The following is a 19239-nucleotide window of genomic DNA, read 5'->3' as shown; positions in this document are numbered from 1 at the left end:
TATGGGTTTATATTACATCACTGAACACTTAAAAAAGTGAACGGTGATTAATCGACCCTATGTAAGCGAAAGCTTACAATGTTGAACTGTCAGAACAGCAAATTTTTTCCAAGGGAGAAAAATCGCTGTTCCAACAAAAAAAAAAAAAAAAAAACACTTCAAAACATTACATTAAGTGAGGGGCTTCAACCCCCACCCCCTACTTAAATATACCAACTCCGAGACTGCACTACAGTGCAGAAAACGGCAAAGTAATGAAGCGGCCAAGCAAATTCTTTCCCAGGGAAAGAATTTGCTTAAAAGCCGCTTCGATATTTTGCCTTTCCAGTCTTATATGTTTGACAAAGACCGTCTTCGGTCTTGTAATAGGAACCCTCCAGTACATGGAGCTTTAGCTGCTCTGTTGTACTACAACTTACAGAGAGAAAAAGGAGCATGAAGTGTTTTACAGCTTTGAAAACCATAACACGCTTAGCACTGCCACACAGACAGATGTGAAGTATAACTTTGATCAGCAGCATGAAGTCTATTACAGCTTTTTAATTTACAAAATACTTCTGACTCTGTTCTCTGGTGGCTGCATCAAGCGATCCAATCTTAACTGTCAAAGGTGCATATGCATAACACAGAGAGCTATTATTAGGTCTCTGATCATAACCACTTTATTATGTGCTCAAGACATGGAAAGATATTCACCTTGAGAGTGAAGTGAGACCAGATCTTATTTACTCCATGTACTACTAGTTATAGAAAAAAGGCAATGTTTTTTACTGGTTTTGAAAGCTAGCAAAAGCACTTGGCGAGGGCTATCCCATAAACAGCAAGTAAATATAATTGCAGAAAAAAGTCAGGGACAGTTTTCAAATGCTGCCATAATTTAAATTAGTTATTTACAGAGTAACATCTGTCAACTTCCGTGGATATATGAGGAAAGAAATGCAGGGACAATTGAGTGCAAAGGAATGTTACTTCTCTGATAGTGGACCATAATGGTGCCTGGGGGGGGGTATGTAACAAATGTTACGCACCTTTGAAAGCGCTTTTACAGAAGCATGTAAAAGATTTAATCTTTTTTTTCTGATTTTGGAGAGTAATCACAGCACTTCAAAGTTTGCTCTACAACTTTCTGATGTTAGAAATCCTCCTGAGGGAAGGTATAAACTGATTCACAGCCCCCTCCCCCTCCATAGGATCTGGTACATATGTCCAAACCTACACCAAGGTACTATACAAGCATCTATATAGTTTCATGGAATCAAGAATACCTGACAGGACAAAATCCTGCTCCTTAGGGAAGAGTAAACCTATCTGGCGGACATCTGCAATAAATAAACTCTGTAATAAAAGGAAAAAATTGCTGTTCAGGACCAAGAAGGAGCAGGTACCTAATGGGAAGCAATCTCTCCTTAGCATGAACAAGCAAATAAGTGAAATCCTCCAAAGCGAACTTCGAGTGCAAACTGGCTGCAACTACTAAAGACAGTTATAAGGCTTTCTTCACATATGTATGCAATCTCAAAGGAAGCACCCAGATCTGCTCAGAACTGGTTGTCAAGGACACCACATTCACAAATGCTGTAGATATAGCCAACCTGCTGGCAGACAGGTTCAGTGAAAACTTCACCTCTCTGTCCCCCGCATCAGTAAAACAGGAGATCCCCTGCACCTGGCCCCCTTACATTATCTCTAGGGAGTAAGTCATCACTGCCCTCTCAAAGGCAAAAAATACAGCCTCCATGGGACCCGATAACATCCAAGCCTGCAGCCTACGTGAATTCAAGCAGGAACTTGCAGCACCATTAGGCACCCTATTCAACCAAAGTCTGAGTACTGGCTTCATCCCAGCTGAGTGGAGGACAGCCACTGTCATCCCTTTGCACAAAGGTGGAGCATCCACTGATCCAGGAAATTATAGACACATCAGCCTAGCTAGCCTGATCTGCAAGGCCATAGAGTGGGTTATCATGGACCTCATTAACAAGGAGATTGGCAATCTCTAAACACTCGATCCCACACAGTTTGGTTTCGTCAAGGGGAGGTCATGCCTGTTAAACTTGGTTGACTTCTTTGAGACAGTCATCAAAGCCATGGATGAGGGGAAGATGGTGCATACTGCCTACCTTGACCTGGCCAAAGCCTTCAATACTATTCCCCACTCAGGTATAATAGATCACTTCACAGCAAGAGGTTTTCTGGTTCGATCCTTGGCTGGGGTGCCTATTGTGCAGAGTCTGCATGTCCTCCCTGTGGTCGCATGGGTTTCCTCTGGGTGCTCCCGTTTCCTCCCACATCCCAAAAACATGCTGTAGGTGGACTGGACACTCTAAATTGGCCCTAGGCATGAGTGCATGCATGTGTGTGCCTTCTGTGGAAGTTTGGGCACTGGGCTGGCAACTCAACACCATAAAACTCCACTGCCAGTCATGAGCAGACAGGTGATCCGCTGTGCCAATCCCTAACCAGGAAAAGCCGAAAGAAGAAGATGACTCAGGTATAATAGATAAACTCTCTCAAATAGGCATCAATCTGTATGTTACCAGATGGGTAGCAAACTGGCTCACTGATAGAACCCACCTAGTCAAAATATGGGAAGCCACCTCAAGCAGTAGATCTGTAATGAGGAGTGTACCCCAGGGACTGGTCTTGTGGTCTCTGTTGTTTGGGATATTCTTTTTTGAGGTGCAGGCCAAAACCAGTGGGCTATGGCTGACCAGATTTTCAGATGACTGCAAGCTGGGCGCTGTCATCAGTTCCCTTAGTGATGTGGACATCCTCCAAGAGGGTCTCACCCAAACTAATGACTGGTGCCAGAAACATGGCCTCAAACTGAATGCCAAAAAATGCATCACCATCTCCTTTGGGGAGAGTGACTTTCCTACAAATTATCACATTGATAACAAGGTCTTAAGCACACAATCAATCACGATGGACTTGGGCACCCATGTTGATAGCAAACTGACTTTTGACCGCCATATTGCCTCTGTTGTGCAGAAAGCTTTCTACATGGAACACCTCATTAGTAAAGGTATCTCATCCATGGACAAGGAGGTCATAGCATCCCTGTATTCTTCCCTTAGAAGACCCATTAATTGAGTACAATGTCCCTTTTGGCATGTACCTTACAAAGCACATGCAGGAGCTGTAGAGACCACAGAGGTTCCTTACCAGGAAAAACCAGGGTCTCAAACATTTACCCTACACAGATATGATGAAGGCTCTGTGCCTCTACTCAGTCTCATACAGACTCATCAGAGGTAATTTCTGTCTGGCATACAAAGCAATCTCAGACCCCATTTTGATGGGACTGCTGCATATCTGCAAATCAAGCTCCACTCAAGTAACCCACACATGTGACTTCAACCTGGTCTGTGACATCAATAGGACTTGTTGGTGGGACAGATTTGTGTCCCAGAGACTCCCCCTTCTGTGGAATAGACTCCCTCTCCATGTCAAGCAGAGTACCTCATTAACCCTTTTTAAGCATAACCTGGATAACTGGATGGGGAACAGAAAATACACACCTGGGATTCCACCTGTGTCCCTGCTGGACAGGGGCATCTGGTGCTGACTTGTTGGAACATGGGCTAAATTCTTGGCTAGGCTTGTAAGGGCATCAGGGCCAATAGTAACTTCCTATGATCCTATGATCCTAAAGAGCTTAACATTTTTGCCAGTTTCAGAGTGTAATCATGTTCTGTGTACTAAATTATTATCAGTCTGCTGTTAGACTGTACAAATCTGCAATACTTTCTGTGTTCATAGGGACCCTTCTTTTGAAAACTTCATTGGTGCTGCAATCATCATTGAATTTTCTTAGATATTTAACAGATATGTTTGACTGGTAACATAATTTGTCTGGCTATGTGACTGCCATTGTCAAAACACTGTGTAATAAACTCATTAGAGAAATACTTCAGTTCAAAGTGGTCTATGCAGGTAGGGGTTATGACTGATGAACCTCTAACTTATCATTCTGATGATGGCCTGAATAGAAATCATGAGGCAGCTCGCAGGTGAGCTAGCATGCAGTATTCTCGACAGCACTGGTTCTGTGGTTAGAGAAGAAAGCCCTGACTAAAACTCAGATGACAGACCTGAGTTTGAACAGCAGCTCAGGTACTAGAATGGTGGGGGTGATGGAAACAAGCGACTAGTGTAACCTCACCCTCTATGTGGTGGGGGAGCATTGGTTTAAAGTCACCCAGTTGTCACCATGTGAGCAGAGGCTTGCACGGCACTGAAGTGTCCAGGAATGGGGAGGTGGGCTTAACGATCTCAAGCCAGTGGCAGTGGGTGCAATGAAGCACAAGCAAGGGAAGGGCTTAGGATATGGGGATGTAGGCACCCATACCAGTCGCTAAGGGTGGGGCAAGGGCCTTTACAGACAGCTAGTGAGGGCACAGACCACCTCCATGGCTACCTAGATCACAGCCTGTCCATTTGGCTCTCACCCCGTGCTGGTTACCACACTACAGCGGAATGCATGGGCTCAAGGCACACTGGGGTAACCTTAATGGCTGGCAGCCATGGAGGTAAAAGGGATTCAAAGACATGCAATATTCTAGACAGTAATCTTTGATTATAATTATTTCATCTAGTGATGCCTAAACTGTAGTTTAAACTGCTATAATGATAATTAATATATTATACTTTCTACTGTTTTATTTTGTAATTATAAAAGCAAAAAAAAAACTTGTTTTGATATATAAACCTCCTGCATAACTACAGTTTATCATGGTTCTAATCTGTTCATAGAAAATTGTCAGAATTGTGGTTTTTTGCAAAGCCCAGAGCCAAAGCATCATCATTTACATATATGGTGATAGGGAAAGGAAAACGTAAGCTACTCAATATACCTTGTAGTTTCTGGAAAGAGTCAGCAGATTGTTTTATTTTTGCTCTTCTAAAACCAGTCCAGTAGGGTAGCAGCTCAGTGAAGGTACATTCTTGGGCCTCATCAAACATAGTTGGAGATTGCTGTTCCCCATTAAGGTAGCATTCTGCAGATTTTACGACTTTCTCCCATATGTCATTATCAACATCGATCTAGGGACAAGAAAAGCAAAATTCATTATAAAGCTAAACCTACAAAACAAGTGTGCCTAGTACAGTAACATCAAAATTTGAAAATCTGAATAGAAGTAGACACTTATTTAGTTAGGAATGCTAAGGCATCTGAACTCTCCCCTCTTCTGTATTATTCAAAGTCATTAAAAGCATACAAAAGATCAGTGTGTACTTCTACAGTGTGTCTTCTTACCCACCAGTCACTTTTAGTGCGGACTTAATAGTAATTGTTGGGAAAATGAAAACAAGTTTACCTGAATAAACATGAGCAGAACCCCAGCATACAGTGTTTCACTCACATGCAAACAACATATTGGTGCGGTTGGCCAGTCTTTCCTAGAACAGCTCACAGATGTTGCTCCTTTAATAATTGCTTTTAGGTCAATGTTCAGTACTGTGCCAGCAGTGATAAGAAGCACGAGAATTCTCATTTACTTCAGAGAACACAGACCCAGAATAATGGTGTTGCGTTCTACTCTGCCAGCAGATCAGAGTGACCTTGCTATCTCAGCCCAAGCACATGTGCACATGCAGACAGAGACAGGCACATGTGCATGTTTACACACACACACACACACACACACACACACACACACACACACACACACACACACACACACACACACGCACACACACGCACACACACGCACGCACACACACACGCGCACACACACACACACACACACACACACACACACACACACACACACACACACACACCCTATATTTACCATTTACCAACCCGACAATCTTTTCCGTTTATATATCAGCCTCTTTAAAAAATAAGAAAACTATCTTCCACGTGAACCACAAATGAGGTTCAGTTTTGCTGTTTAAAAGTAAATAAATGTCTCCATCCTGCATCCATACTTCCTTTGTGACTCTAGGATTGTGTAATAGATAGGGTTATATCACAGTGTGTGGTAACGGGCAAATAACTATCTCACCTTTGCCTAGGCCCTAAAACAAAGAAAACTGTAGTTTGCAAACAAGATAATAAAATAATATTAATAAAGATAAGTTCAAACACTGCTGTTTCCTACTCTGACCAAACCTAGGTCCTTGAGTAATGGGAGTATAGGTCATCAGTTTCATAGCATGTCCTGTGTCTTATTCTTATGACACTAGTCCATGCTTAGTTAAACAAGGCCAGTCTATGAAACAGGGACAGTTGTTCATTGTAAATCCAAAGTTTACTTTCTGATTACAAAAAATAATCCACATTCATCCAGTGCAATTTTTCACATTCCACCTATCACCATAGGTATGCACTATGCTTCCACATATCTTTTTGTTAATACATAAGTATTCTTTGTGATGCATAACCATTAGGAGTTGACAGTGGAGACTTCACTTCAAGGTGTTATACAGCATACATGTGTGATACATCTTCCTGTGATGCACCCAGTAAATACACAGCTCATTGACAACATTGATGGCATGGGTTACATTCACGCAAGTGTAGATTGTGGCATATGTGCCATGTAAACCTCTAAACTAGCCAGGATTTCTCCTAATATAAAATACAGGCGTAACAGTGTCCCTCTTAACACCTCCCAAAAGTGGTCATTTTTCAGGACGGTGTGCTTCATTTCCCTTATAGATTACTGACAATCATTACAGTGGTATAAGTGTGTTCATGCAGAACATGTTAATAACTCACAATCACATATTTTATGTCAATGACACAGATTGGTCGTGGTATTATCTTGATATTGTCCATGATTGTGCATGCTTCTGTCTACTGTTGTCCACAAGCCTGTTGCTTGTTGAGGCCTATGCTGACATTTCATTCATATTCAAGTAACTTTTTTGGCACATCTTCACAATATGCACATATCTTGAACACCAACGTAACCAAACCAATGCACAGACTCAGGAAATACGAAAAAAAGCAGCGGAGCACGACCCAGGAACACTGATTTAATAAGAAAAATGTTGTAAGCACAAAACACGCTTTCGGCGAGCCCAGTGTCTCACCTTCTTCAGACAAAGTTACAAGCCAACTAGCAAACATTTTATATCATCAGTAATCAATCAATTTTAATTAAATTAGTACTACTTATCTAATTAAATAAGTCTAATTCTAAATGCAACATTTTTTTAAAAAGATAGCATGTTTTAACATATAAAACCTATAAGCCTATTCTTAATGTTATTTTAAAAATGTTTTAAAACTGTTTTAAATCTATTTTAATCTGTTTTAAATTTGATGCACACACACAATAAATGTAAATAAATAATTTTACCAAACAATAAATAAATCTAATAAATTTAAAAATTCAATTCATTTACATATACATATATATATGTGTATGTGTGTGTGTACTTGCACCAAAAACAAACTAATATACACATAAATATAGCAGTATGTGTATAAAAATGTAAATATTATATAAAATACACTTTAATTGGTAACTGAGATGTGTTTAAAAACATTATATGTTAATATCATTATAACAGCATCATACTAAATTTAAAACCCTCTAAAAGAGATGATTACATAATCCCAAAACAAACAACCTTCATCCTTTTGGTTAATAAACCTAATTCGTTTAAAACAAAGAACAAAACTTGTTACCATGTTTTTATATATCTGGGTATATACATCAGTTTATACAAAAAGACAACATGCTGCACATTAAACTACTACCTTTTAGTGGATAATAATTTTAAAACACATGCAATAGATACAAATTCATTTAAGCCTGGATGAGTATATGCACATGTACGTAACTGCCAAACTAATTCGTTTATTTCCAAGTGAATCTGCCAAGGGCCACCTTTGTTGTCCACCAGAATTCTACCCAAAACTGTAAACTTAAAGGAGTGTCCAGAATAAGTATGAATATGCCTTGCAAGAGCATTATTTAAATCTTGCCTAGCTATAGCATAAATGTGTTCATAAATGCGCTGTTTAAGCTTTCTTTCTGTTTTCCCTATGTAAAATGTGGTGCATTTTTGACATAAGGCTAAATAGACCACTCCAGAAGTATCACAACTATGTTTTCCTATTATTTTATATTCTTCGTTCCTAATCTTGACTTTTGGGTCAGTGAGGATATGTTTACATTGGTTACAAGCCCCACACTTAATCATTCCTGAGAGCCGTTGGCTTGAGGGTTGTGATTTAAACTCTAACAAAGATTTTACATTCCGCCCTCTTCTAAAAGTTAATTTAGGAACCTCACCTAACTTGTGGGCCAAATAACTATCCTCAGTAATCAAGGCCCAATATTTATTGAGCACCTTCCTAATTTCAAAGTGATCCACTGAGAAGGTACAAAGAAATCTCATTCCGGAACCAGACTGGTTGTTGTTGTCAGCCCCTGGTCTAGGTAAAATAGAGGGAGCAGTTTCCAAAATGTTAACATCAAAAGAAAGAATAGGTTTATAAAACCCTGATTTTCTTTTGTTAACTACTTCTGTTCTGATGTCAACAAGCAAAGATGCCGGATAACCTCTATTTGCAAACATTTCACTCAGATGTTCACATTCTAGCAAAAAGTCATCCAACTCAGAAATCATTCTGGCTGCTCTTACCATCTGGCCTTTAACTACTGCCTTCTTCTGATAACTAGGGTGGGAACTCGTAAAATGCAGAAATGCATTAGAGTAAGTGGGCTTTCAATAAATAAGGCTCTTGTATCTTAAATTAATCTCATCCTTAATAATCAAGATATCTAAATAATTAATCTTGGATTTCTGCAAATTATAAGTAAACTCCAAAAAGGATGTCGTACTTGTGATAGTGTCTAAAAATTTAGGCACCTCAGAGGGAGACCCTTTCTAAATAAGAAACATGTCATCCTGGTACCTTGTGTACCAGGTGACATTATTCCTAAAAGCATCGTCAGTGAACAGAAAGTTCCTCTCCCAGTATGCCAGCACTCCATTGGCGAAACTCCCTCCACAGGGTGACCCCATGGCAACTCCTGATTTTTGAAGATAAATTTTCTTGTCAAAAGACATAAAGTTGTTATTTAAGACTATTTCTAATAGTGTCTCAACTAAGTATGTTGTGTTATCATCTATTTTTTATCTAAAAGGAATTCACGTATCCATTGAATGCCCAATTCTTGTGGTATGACAGTATATAAATCCTTAATGTCAATAGTCAAAAACCAGGAATTAACATCAAAGGGAATCTTTCTGATTTCTTGGAGAAAACTCCAAGAGTCTTTACAAATCTGAGATTCCTGTTTGATTAAAGGTCTTAAAATACTGTCAACATATTTGGCACATGCAACAGTAATAGAACCACGCCCATCCACAATAGGACGGAAAGGGGGTTGTAATAAACTTTTATGTGTTTTTGGAATGCCACACAAAACCGGTAGCCTAGGGGCTAAGACATTTAAGTATTGATACAGATCAGTATCTATAACTCTTTCCAAAAATAAATCCTCAATCATACCTGTAATTTTCACATAAGCAGTGTTAACTTCATTAATACTCACAGTTTGGTAGCTACCTGTATTTAGTAGTGTAACCATTTTCTGAACATACACAACATTATCCATAAAAACCAAGCCACCCCCTTTATCCGGCTTCATTACTCTTATATTACAATTTTTTAACAACACTAAAAACTCTCTTTCATCTCTAGTAGTATTATAGTGCCGCTTATAGGAAGGTTTGTTCACCTTAAGAGCCCGTAAATCATATTCACACATCTTTTCAAACAGACGTAGTGTGTCATGTAGTGGGGGGTTAAAAATGCTAGGAACTCTCAGGGTACCAGATGGGAGTATTCCATCCCCCAACAATACTTTCAAATTGAGTTTTCTTACGAATAACTTAAGATCAATGATGGTTTTCACTAAGTCAAATGGCATATCAGGCACAAATGATAACCCTCTAGCAAAAAACTCAACAAGATTAGAGTCAATGACAAAAGAAGTGTAATTATAAATTTTAAAGTCCCCTTTAGAGTCAGTCAGTGTCACTAGCTCAGGGAAATAATCTGTCATCTCCTGCGTTGGGCTCTGCGGTTCCTGAAATTGCCCTGATTGTTCCTCGCCTGTCCATTGACTTGTCTGGCTTTTTTGTTGTTCCTGGGAAAACCCTGTTGGTTATTAGAATTATCACAATTATTAACAGAGCCTTCCTCAAAGGAATTGTTGTTACTGTTGTCAATCCTGTTAGCATTAATGTTAACAGATTTACTGGTGTTGCTCATAAGCCTTTCGCTACGACGAAGACGCATCTCTTCAATGTCATTAGGTTCTCCTACTAAATTCTGTTGGCCACCGGTTGCATTAAGCGTTTCAGCTTGATTATGTCCATCCAGGCCCATATTTTGCAACTTGTTAGACAATAATGGGGGTCGAGGATAAGCTTTATGTAACCGGTATTCATTAATGTCTCTATTGATCTTTTTCATTTTATTGTTAGTAAGCTTACTAATAGTAGCCTCAATACTACTAAAAATACGCAAGTACTCATATTTGTATCTAATAAATTCTGAGTCAGCCTTAATATTTTCTTCGAGACTTGCAAGTTCAGTTTTAAAACAATCAACCTCCTTCTGATATTGTGTAACCATCAAATTCATGTACTCAAAACCTTGCTGGTCAAACAATGCCAACAAGGCTTTGTGGAATTGGGAACCTTCCACTAGTCCAACAGGAAAGCGCCATTGCCGCAAACCTTTCGGAACCAATTTCTTGACCAAGCATTCTTTTAAATAAGAAATTTCAAGCTGCAGTTTCCTGCACTTGAATAGTTTAGAGTCAAAAACAGTGATAAGATAAGATAAATCACTTACATTCTGTTGACTGCTTTCAGAAACTCCTTCGCTGGTCTCGTCACTAAAAAAATCAATGTGACTGAGAAATCTGTTAATAGAAGGGCTTCCTGTAAAATTAGAAGCAGGAATGGTGCTTCCTTCCTGCTCCCCATTTGTTGTGCTATTCCTATTAGTCTGTCCAGGCGGAATATCCGAAGAAGCAGGACTGCATACAAAAACAGACCCCGTAGTAAGCAAAGCACCAGAAGTGCTAGTTGGAGTCATCCTCGGTGCCTCAGGATTGTTAGGCAGACACGAAGAAACAGAACGAGCGCTTAACGCTGGCAGTGGTAAGGAACCAGCGCTTTGTACTCCAGATACGCCAGTAGCTTGTAAAGCTTCCACCTTCTGTGTAAGCTTGTCAACACGATCCATGACAAGCTGCAAGAGGAGAGTCAAGTTGCCTTCAGCATTCGCTTCATTAGCAAAGCTCTCCTGTGTGTTACCAGCGTCACCATCCCTCTGAGAAAATAAAGATCCTTGAGTTGAAGTGCCCGAACTGCTCATGGTAATCACAAACTTGAACACCAATGTAACCAAACCAATGCACAGACTCAGGAAATATGAAAAAAAGCAGCGGAGCACGACCCAGGAACACTGATTTAATAAGAAAAATGTTGTAAGCACAAAACACGCTTTCGGCGAGCCCAGTGTCTCACCTTCTTCAGACAAAGTTACAAGCCAACTAGCAAACATTTTATATCATCAGTAATCAATCAATTTTAATTAAATTAGTACTACTTATCTAATTAAATAAGTCTAATTCTAAATGCAACAATTTTTTAAAAAGATAGCATGTTTTAACATATAAAATCTATAAGCCTATTCTTAATGTTATTTTAAAAATGTTTTAAAACTGTTTTAAATCTATTTTAATCTGTTTTAAATTTGATGCACACACACAATAAATGTAAATAAATAATTTTACCAAACAATAAATAAATCTAATAAATTTAAAAATTAAATTCATTTACATATACATATATATGTGTATGTGTGTGTGTACTTGCACCAAAAACAAACTAATATACACATATAAATATAGCAGTATGTGTATAAAAATGTAAATATTATATAAAATACACTTTAATTGGTAACTGAGATGTGTTTAAAAACATTATATGTTAATATCATTATAACAGCATCATACTAAATTTAAAACCCTCTAAAAGAGATGATTACATAATCCCAAAACAAACAACCTTCATCCTTTTGGTTAATAAACCTAATACGTTTAAAACAAAGAACAAAACTTGTTACCATGTTTTTATATATCTGGGTATATACATCAATTTATACAAAAAGACAACATGCTGCACATTAAACTACTACCTTTTAGTGGATAATAATTTTAAAACACATGCAATAGATACAAATTCATTTAAGCCTGGATGAGTATATGCACATGTACGTAACTGCCAAACTAATTTGTTTATTTCCAAGTGAATCTGCCAAGGGCCACCTTTGTTGTCCACCAGAATTCTACCCAAAACTGTAAACTTAAAGGAGTGTCCAGAATAAGTATGAATATGCCTTGCAAGAGCATTATTTAAATCTTGCCTAGCTATAGCATAAATGTGTTCATAAATGCGCTGTTTAAGCTTTTGCATTTAGAATTAGACTTATTTAATTAGATAAGTGGTACTAATTTAATTAAAATTGATTGATTACTGATGATATAAAATGTTTGCTAGTTGGCTTGTAACTTTGTCTGAAGAAGGTGAGACACTGGGCTCGCCGAAAGCGTGTTTTGTGCTTACAACATTTTTCTTATTAAATCAGTGTTCCTGGGTCATGCTCCGCTGCTTTTTTTCGTATTTCCTGAATATGCACATATCCTCTGTTGTATACATCGTCCTTGCTAAATGTCCTCTCTAGTGATCATATCATGTTGCTTGTAACAGTTATCTCCATTGATTTATGACCTTGTCTGAGAGTCACATAATATACCCACACAGGAGGTGTAATCAGAAGTATCTACTGTATTCTGTACATATGTGATGACTGTTCATGATAAAACTGTCTTGTCTTTGGGGTGCACGTACATTGACATGCCCTTACCTGGTGTACATTACCATGTTTCACCTGCCCTCTTACCCATACTTCATTCCTACCATTCCTGTCTGTGGCCATTTTTATTGCACACATTCCCCCAGTCTATGTCTTTATAATGGACTCTATGTACCCTTGATGATCATCACCAAACCTTTATTTCAGTATGGCAAAAATGGTTGTACTGTACTTTGCACTGAGTACACTTTCCTGTTATGTGTTAATAATGTGCTCATTGCCTTAAATTATACCCTGGTATTCATTTTGACTGTCCGTGCAATCCCACAGAACTAGTTTACCCATAGGTAAACATGTTTGTATGTCTGAATGTGCTTGTGCTGTTTTACACAGTTTTGTGGTTGGCAACACTGTTGCTGGTCACAAAACCTCATTTGTATTTGTGTAAGCAAGATGCATGGCATGCATATACAATTAGCATTGCTGCTCATCACGCAAACATGTAAACTCTGTGTAGCTTCCTGCTAAGCTTACATGAAGTTTATTGAATCCCTGGGTATATAGTACATGGCAAGCCAAGAGTATGCTCCAAAGATGGGAAAAAAAGATAAAGTTTTTAAGTACCTTTTTGTTGGAAGAAAGCTGCTTAACAAAGACTTTTAAGCTATTTTAGAGCTATTATTCTGTAGTCTTGCACTGAGGCATAAACAACAGCCAGCACAGATCAGTGTTACAAAGCTGAAGAAAATTTAAAAGCTATAATACTGAACACCAGTCACTTCTGGCCACTATCTGTAGGATAGCTCCAAGTGTGTTATAGCTTTCAAAACTGTAAGACACATTTCAGTGCTACAATTTTTCTGTCTGTCTGTTTTTCTATGTCTTATAGTACATTGGAATAGTTAAAGCTCTATGTACAATAAAGAACCATGGGATAGCACTAAATGTGTTATAACTTTCAAAAACTGCTCCCCTATACTTTTCTTTCTCTCTCTTTTCTGTAAATGGTAGAACATGGAGCAGATAAAACTCTGATGTTCTACAAGGACTTATGATCAGGTCTCTCTGTTTATAACCATGCAGTTATAGTTACTTTTTTTTAAAATAAGAAACATCTTTCTTAATCACTTATGACATAGGCAATCATATATTTATAGAAATTAAAACAAACCATATTGGCACAATCTCATTTGCAAACATTTTACATCACAAACCATATTGACATAATTCTAGTTACAAAGATTATATATCACTTATAATCTACCCAATCATTGTCAGTCTAACATTACATAGCTTATCCAAATCCTGCCTTCTTTTAAACCTCATTCCTTCCCTGTATGTACTTTTCCCACAAGTACCATTTTTTCATAAGTAATTTGCTCCTAACCTTTTCTAATCATCCCATTTCCAGTTGTTTTATCTCTGTTACTATATTCAGTGCTTCTAGTACAGTTGGACTTTGATTTCCATTTTCTAATAATTGCTTTTTTGGCAGCCACCATAATTAGACTCAGCAAAGCCTTACTATGTCTAGACAATTCTGATTCTATATCGTAGCTCAGACAAATAATTTCCCTAGTCATATCAATCTGCTCAGCCAGTATCTCTGACAGAGTAGTCTGCAGGGAATCCTTAAAGTCTGCCAACTCATTACAAAATCTGTTTCCAATTACCTCTTTCTTCCCCATCACAACTCCAACATTTGCTATCTACCTGAGGAGAAATTCTCTGCAGTCTACTTGGGGTATAAAAATATCTATGTAAACATCTCCAAGCAAAAATCATAAATCTTCTAGATTATGTTGTATATTTGGGGGACATACATACATCCCCCATTATTTCTTTGTGAATTGCTTATCCATTGTCTCTTCCCAATTCTTTCTAAGCTCCTCTGATTGATTCTTATAGTTATCATGCAATATTTTATATACTCTATTAATTATTCCTTTTTTAACAGCAGCTTCTGTTCTAGATTCTACTAAAAACTCTAGCAGTGTTGGTCTTTCATTTAGGACCCCCTTATTTCTTTCTCTTTACCTATACTCTGATATCAATCCTTGATAGAGGAAGGCAGTCTATAACCTGCAGTCCAAATAAATTCTTGGCGTCTTCCCATTCTATTACCTTTCCCTCTCTAGTTATTTGCTCCCAAAACCTTGGTTCCTTTGCCAGTTTTCTCCAATAAATTCCAGCCCCCTCTTGTCTATTGTCTGTATCCCTAATTACAGTCATCCCTATTAGCAGAATCTCCTTTCTCCATTCCCGTGTTGGTTTAGTTCTTAGAATACTTTATGCTACTTTATGAATATAATACTCTGTATGATTATTGTTATTCTCCTTAAAGGTCTGCATCCAAAATCCCAGTCTCTTCTTGTTTCTTGAGCTTACCCCCTGTTTCATCATCATCCCTTTCCACATTGAATTATAGGTTTCTGCTTGTGTTATGTATAGGAACCTTAACTGTGTATCTCTGAAATACTCCTTCAAATCTGGTAATCCCAATCCACCTTGCTCTGCTGAAGAATCAGCTTATCCCATTTGACTCTTGCCATCTTTCCCTCCCAGATAATAAATTTATTAATTGCTACCCACAACTTCTCCTCTGGATAATAACAATATCCCTGATCTATGGAAAAAATGTTACACTCTTCCTATCGATAAACGAGGGAATTCTCTAGAGCTATCCAACTTTAGGCCCTTAGCAATTCTATCTCCTCTGTCCAAGATCTTGGAAAAATGTGTACACAAACAAATATTACACCACCTTTCACATGAGAACCTACTCACCCCCACCCAACATGGTTTTCTCCCTGGTCACAGTAACTCTACTGCTCTCATCTCCTTCATAAACACCATTTCTCAAGCCAGAGCCCAAAATAAACTTGTCCCATATCTCTTTCTTGATCTCTCTAAGGCATTTGACACTGTCTCCTACCCCTTTCTCTTAGAAAAACTCTCTCTTTTAAACCTGTCTGCCTCCACTATCTCATGGTTATCTCATAATTCTCTAGTTATCTTAGTAATCATTTCCAATCTGTCAAATGGTGTTCTGCTATCTACCCTGAATTACCTATTCAGATGGGTTTTCCCAAGGGTCAATTCTTGGACCACTTCTTTTTAATATCTTCACTAATCAATTATCTTCCTCTACCCAATACTCATATCTTGTCCAGTACGCAGATGACTCCACTGTTATCACTGTTGCTGATACCATACCTGAACTTCTTAATAAAACACAGAACTCATTCTGGTCTGTTGAAAACTGGCTTAACCTAAATGCTTTAATCTTAAATCCAAAGAAAACTACACTCTTACTCTTCATACCAAATCTATGTCACGCTTGAAATCAACCTTCCCCATCTCTTCCCCAAGTAATACATCCATCTTAGTATAAATCCACACTAAACTACTAGAAGTCACTATTGATGACCAACTAAAATTTGATCTACATGCTCTAAGTAACATTAAGAAAACCAATCAAAAACTTGGTCTCCTTTATAGAAACAAATTCATTCTCTCTAGTACTGCTAAAAGAGCTCTTTCTCATGCCTACCTGTTACCTACCCTTCTTTATGGCTCTCAAATATTTACCAAATTACAGACCTCACTCATCTCTAAACTATAATCTACTTACAACAAGATTGCTAAGTTTGCTGCTGAATGTCCATACTCAACTCATCACTGCATTGCACTTAGAAAACGGAACTGGTCTGAATTCCCTCATTACCTCCACCTCTCTCAGCTTCAAATAATTAATTCTGTTCTATACCAACCCACTTTCTGTCCAAGTATTTCATCTATCATCTAGCTCTGAACAAAATCTCCTAACCATTCTCAAGTCCAATATAGGAAAAGATCTCTATAGCTGTCACCCTGCTGAGAACTGGAATAAATTACCTCTTGACATCTGATACATCAGATCCAAATCCCAATTCAGAAAGTCAGTAAAGAAACTATGTCTGTGCTATCTTCCCCCTCACTAAATTATCTCTCTAAGTAACCTACTCTCTTATTCTTATTACTACATCTATGAAACCCTACCTTTCTCCTAATTTTTCTTTATGTCACCTCTGTTAGTCTTTCTTTCTCTCCTCTCTGCTTTTTTTCTGTAATTTATCATTTCTTTCATGCTTGTTTGTTTATTCTATTTTTCTCAGCCAATCTTATTAGCCCTATTTTTTAGATTTTCTAAGCTAATGGTCTATCTGTATTTTTTCATGTTTACAATTATTTATTCAGATTACCAGAAATGTTAACTTTTATTGTTTGTCTATTTAAATGTATGTATTATTATATGTCAAAATATTGAATGTTTTTCTGTGGAGCTTTTCTCCCTGGGTCTCCACTGAAAAAGGGCTTTGTCCCAGTTAGACTAACCCGGTTAACAAATGTCAAATAAATAAATAATAAATAAATAAATTTGCCTGACCTGTGTATAAGACTAAAGGGACTAAAAACATTTTTACTGCTTGTATCTTACTATCCATATCCACATAAAAGGGCTTCCAATTTCTCAGTTTTTGTATTATCTTTTGTTTAGACTCTTCCCACGTAACCTTAGCTGCCACACCAGAATAATTTTTAATCCATACTCCAAAACAGTTCATTTTATCATGTCCCCATAAATGTGGATATTGCTGAACCAATTCATGTGTGGGTACAAAATTTACCACCATTGCCTTTGTTTTAACTTCATTAATTTTGTATCCTGAAAAGATTTGAAACTGTCTCAAAATATTTTACAATACTGTAATGTCTTTTTCTGGTTTTATCAGGTATAAAATAATATCATCTGCAAATAGAGCCTGATTTTCTTTACTGCCGTACTAATTATATCCTTGAATTTCTGAGTCCCTTATTTTCTTTGCCAGTAGTTCTATATATAATGCAAATAACAAAGGGGGAAGGGGACTCCCCTGCCTGGTTCCTATGCTCAAGCATAAATTATCAGAGAGGAACCCACTCACTTTAATTTTCACCTCCGATCTCTCATATATCCTCCTACTCAACCTTATAATTTTATCAGGGAATGCAAATGCTTCCATTGCCCTGCAAAGTCCCAGCATACTCCGTCAAATACTTTCTCTTCATCAGGAGTCAACAACAACAGTGGTATTTTCTTACATTCTGCTTTCCTCTGGATCATCAGTGTTTTGTTAATGTTGTCAAATGTTTTCCTCCCCTCCACAAAACCACATTGATCTATGCCTATCACTTTTGACATTCTTTTAGGCATTATAGACATAAACATTTTATAATCATGGTTTAGTATTGAAACGGGCCTGTGTGAACCTGGATCTGATGGTTCTTTACCTTTTTTATCTTCTTCTATCACTATTGGAGCTCCTCTTGCAATTAATATAAGTACTCTTGTTTTCCTTTGTCCCTGGTATTCTGCTGAATAACCATCCTGAAAACTTTTCTTTATCAAATTTACACATTTATTTCTTTTCAAGTCTGTTTCCTGTAGCATAGCTATTTGCACTCTACATTTTTAATGTAGTTCACTTTGTACTTATCTGTGAGACCACTGACATTTAAAGACATTATATAATGCATCATTGTATTAAACAATTATTACTCACACATTTTATGTATAACAACTTTTTTGTTAAATGTCTAGTTCCAACTTTTGTGTTTCAGGCATACACTGTTTGCCAGGTTAAATTTTCATACAGTTGTTTCTTGTTATATCCATTTCAGCCAATGGCACATCTTATAAAACTTTTTGTTTTATTTTAAGTCCTCAAACAAACAAACAAACAAAAAAAAATACCCCAGTAGCCCCTAAAACCTATTAACTTACTACTAACACAGAAAACTATATTTATCTTCAAATATTGAAGTTTTGTCCTCCTAATAGAAACAAATGTCCCAAACTGACAGCCACACTCAGAGACTTGAGTTAACCTAAAACAAGGGTTATCCATGCTAAGATGCATGGTGCAGCCTGTGCTTCGACTAAGTGCTGTCTGGTTTTGTTTTATGTTTATAGCCAGTTGGAAAAACACTTGAAAGCATTCAGAGAACATTATCTCCTAGAAAATTTATATTTATCAAATTGTTTCCATGGAGACATGATGACCAGATACAGAATTGTTACTAAGTATACATTTATTTGCTAGAAAAAAAGCCTTATAATATTTAATATTCTTTTTCATTAATTGCTTTCTCTTAAACTACTACTATTACTAGATAAAACTAAGGGCCTTAATCCAGTCATTCTCCCATGCAAGAATGTGAAAAAACATAATAAAAAGAAGTTATGTACTCACCATAACATTCCATCTGAGTAGTTGTACTTCATTTGTCTTCAACCTGTAGGAATACGGATCTGTATCGTATCCGAACCGGCAAAAATTACTAGCATC

The 19239-nt window shown here is 37.5% G+C and overlaps 1 protein-coding gene across 2 annotated transcripts in view; it reads right to left on the bottom strand.

Annotated features, from left to right (window-relative positions):
* Positions 1-19239, bottom strand: part of LOC122793140 — a 291237-nt gene that overhangs the window by 144905 nt on the left and 127093 nt on the right. For both annotated transcript variants that reach the window (XM_044060925.1, XM_044060914.1), the window contains exon 4: positions 4857-5046. In XM_044060925.1, the coding sequence (XP_043916860.1) occupies positions 4857-5046 (190 nt within the window). The remainder of the gene's footprint in view (positions 1-4856; positions 5047-19239) is intronic.

Source organism: Protopterus annectens, chromosome 1.part0 (assembly GCF_019279795.1).
Source record: "Protopterus annectens isolate FY-2018-M chromosome 1.part0, PAN1.0, whole genome shotgun sequence".
Taxonomy (NCBI): domain Eukaryota; kingdom Metazoa; phylum Chordata; order Ceratodontiformes; family Protopteridae; genus Protopterus; species Protopterus annectens.
Note: the sequence above shows the minus strand (reverse complement) of the source record. Positions and strands in the feature narration are given on the sequence as shown.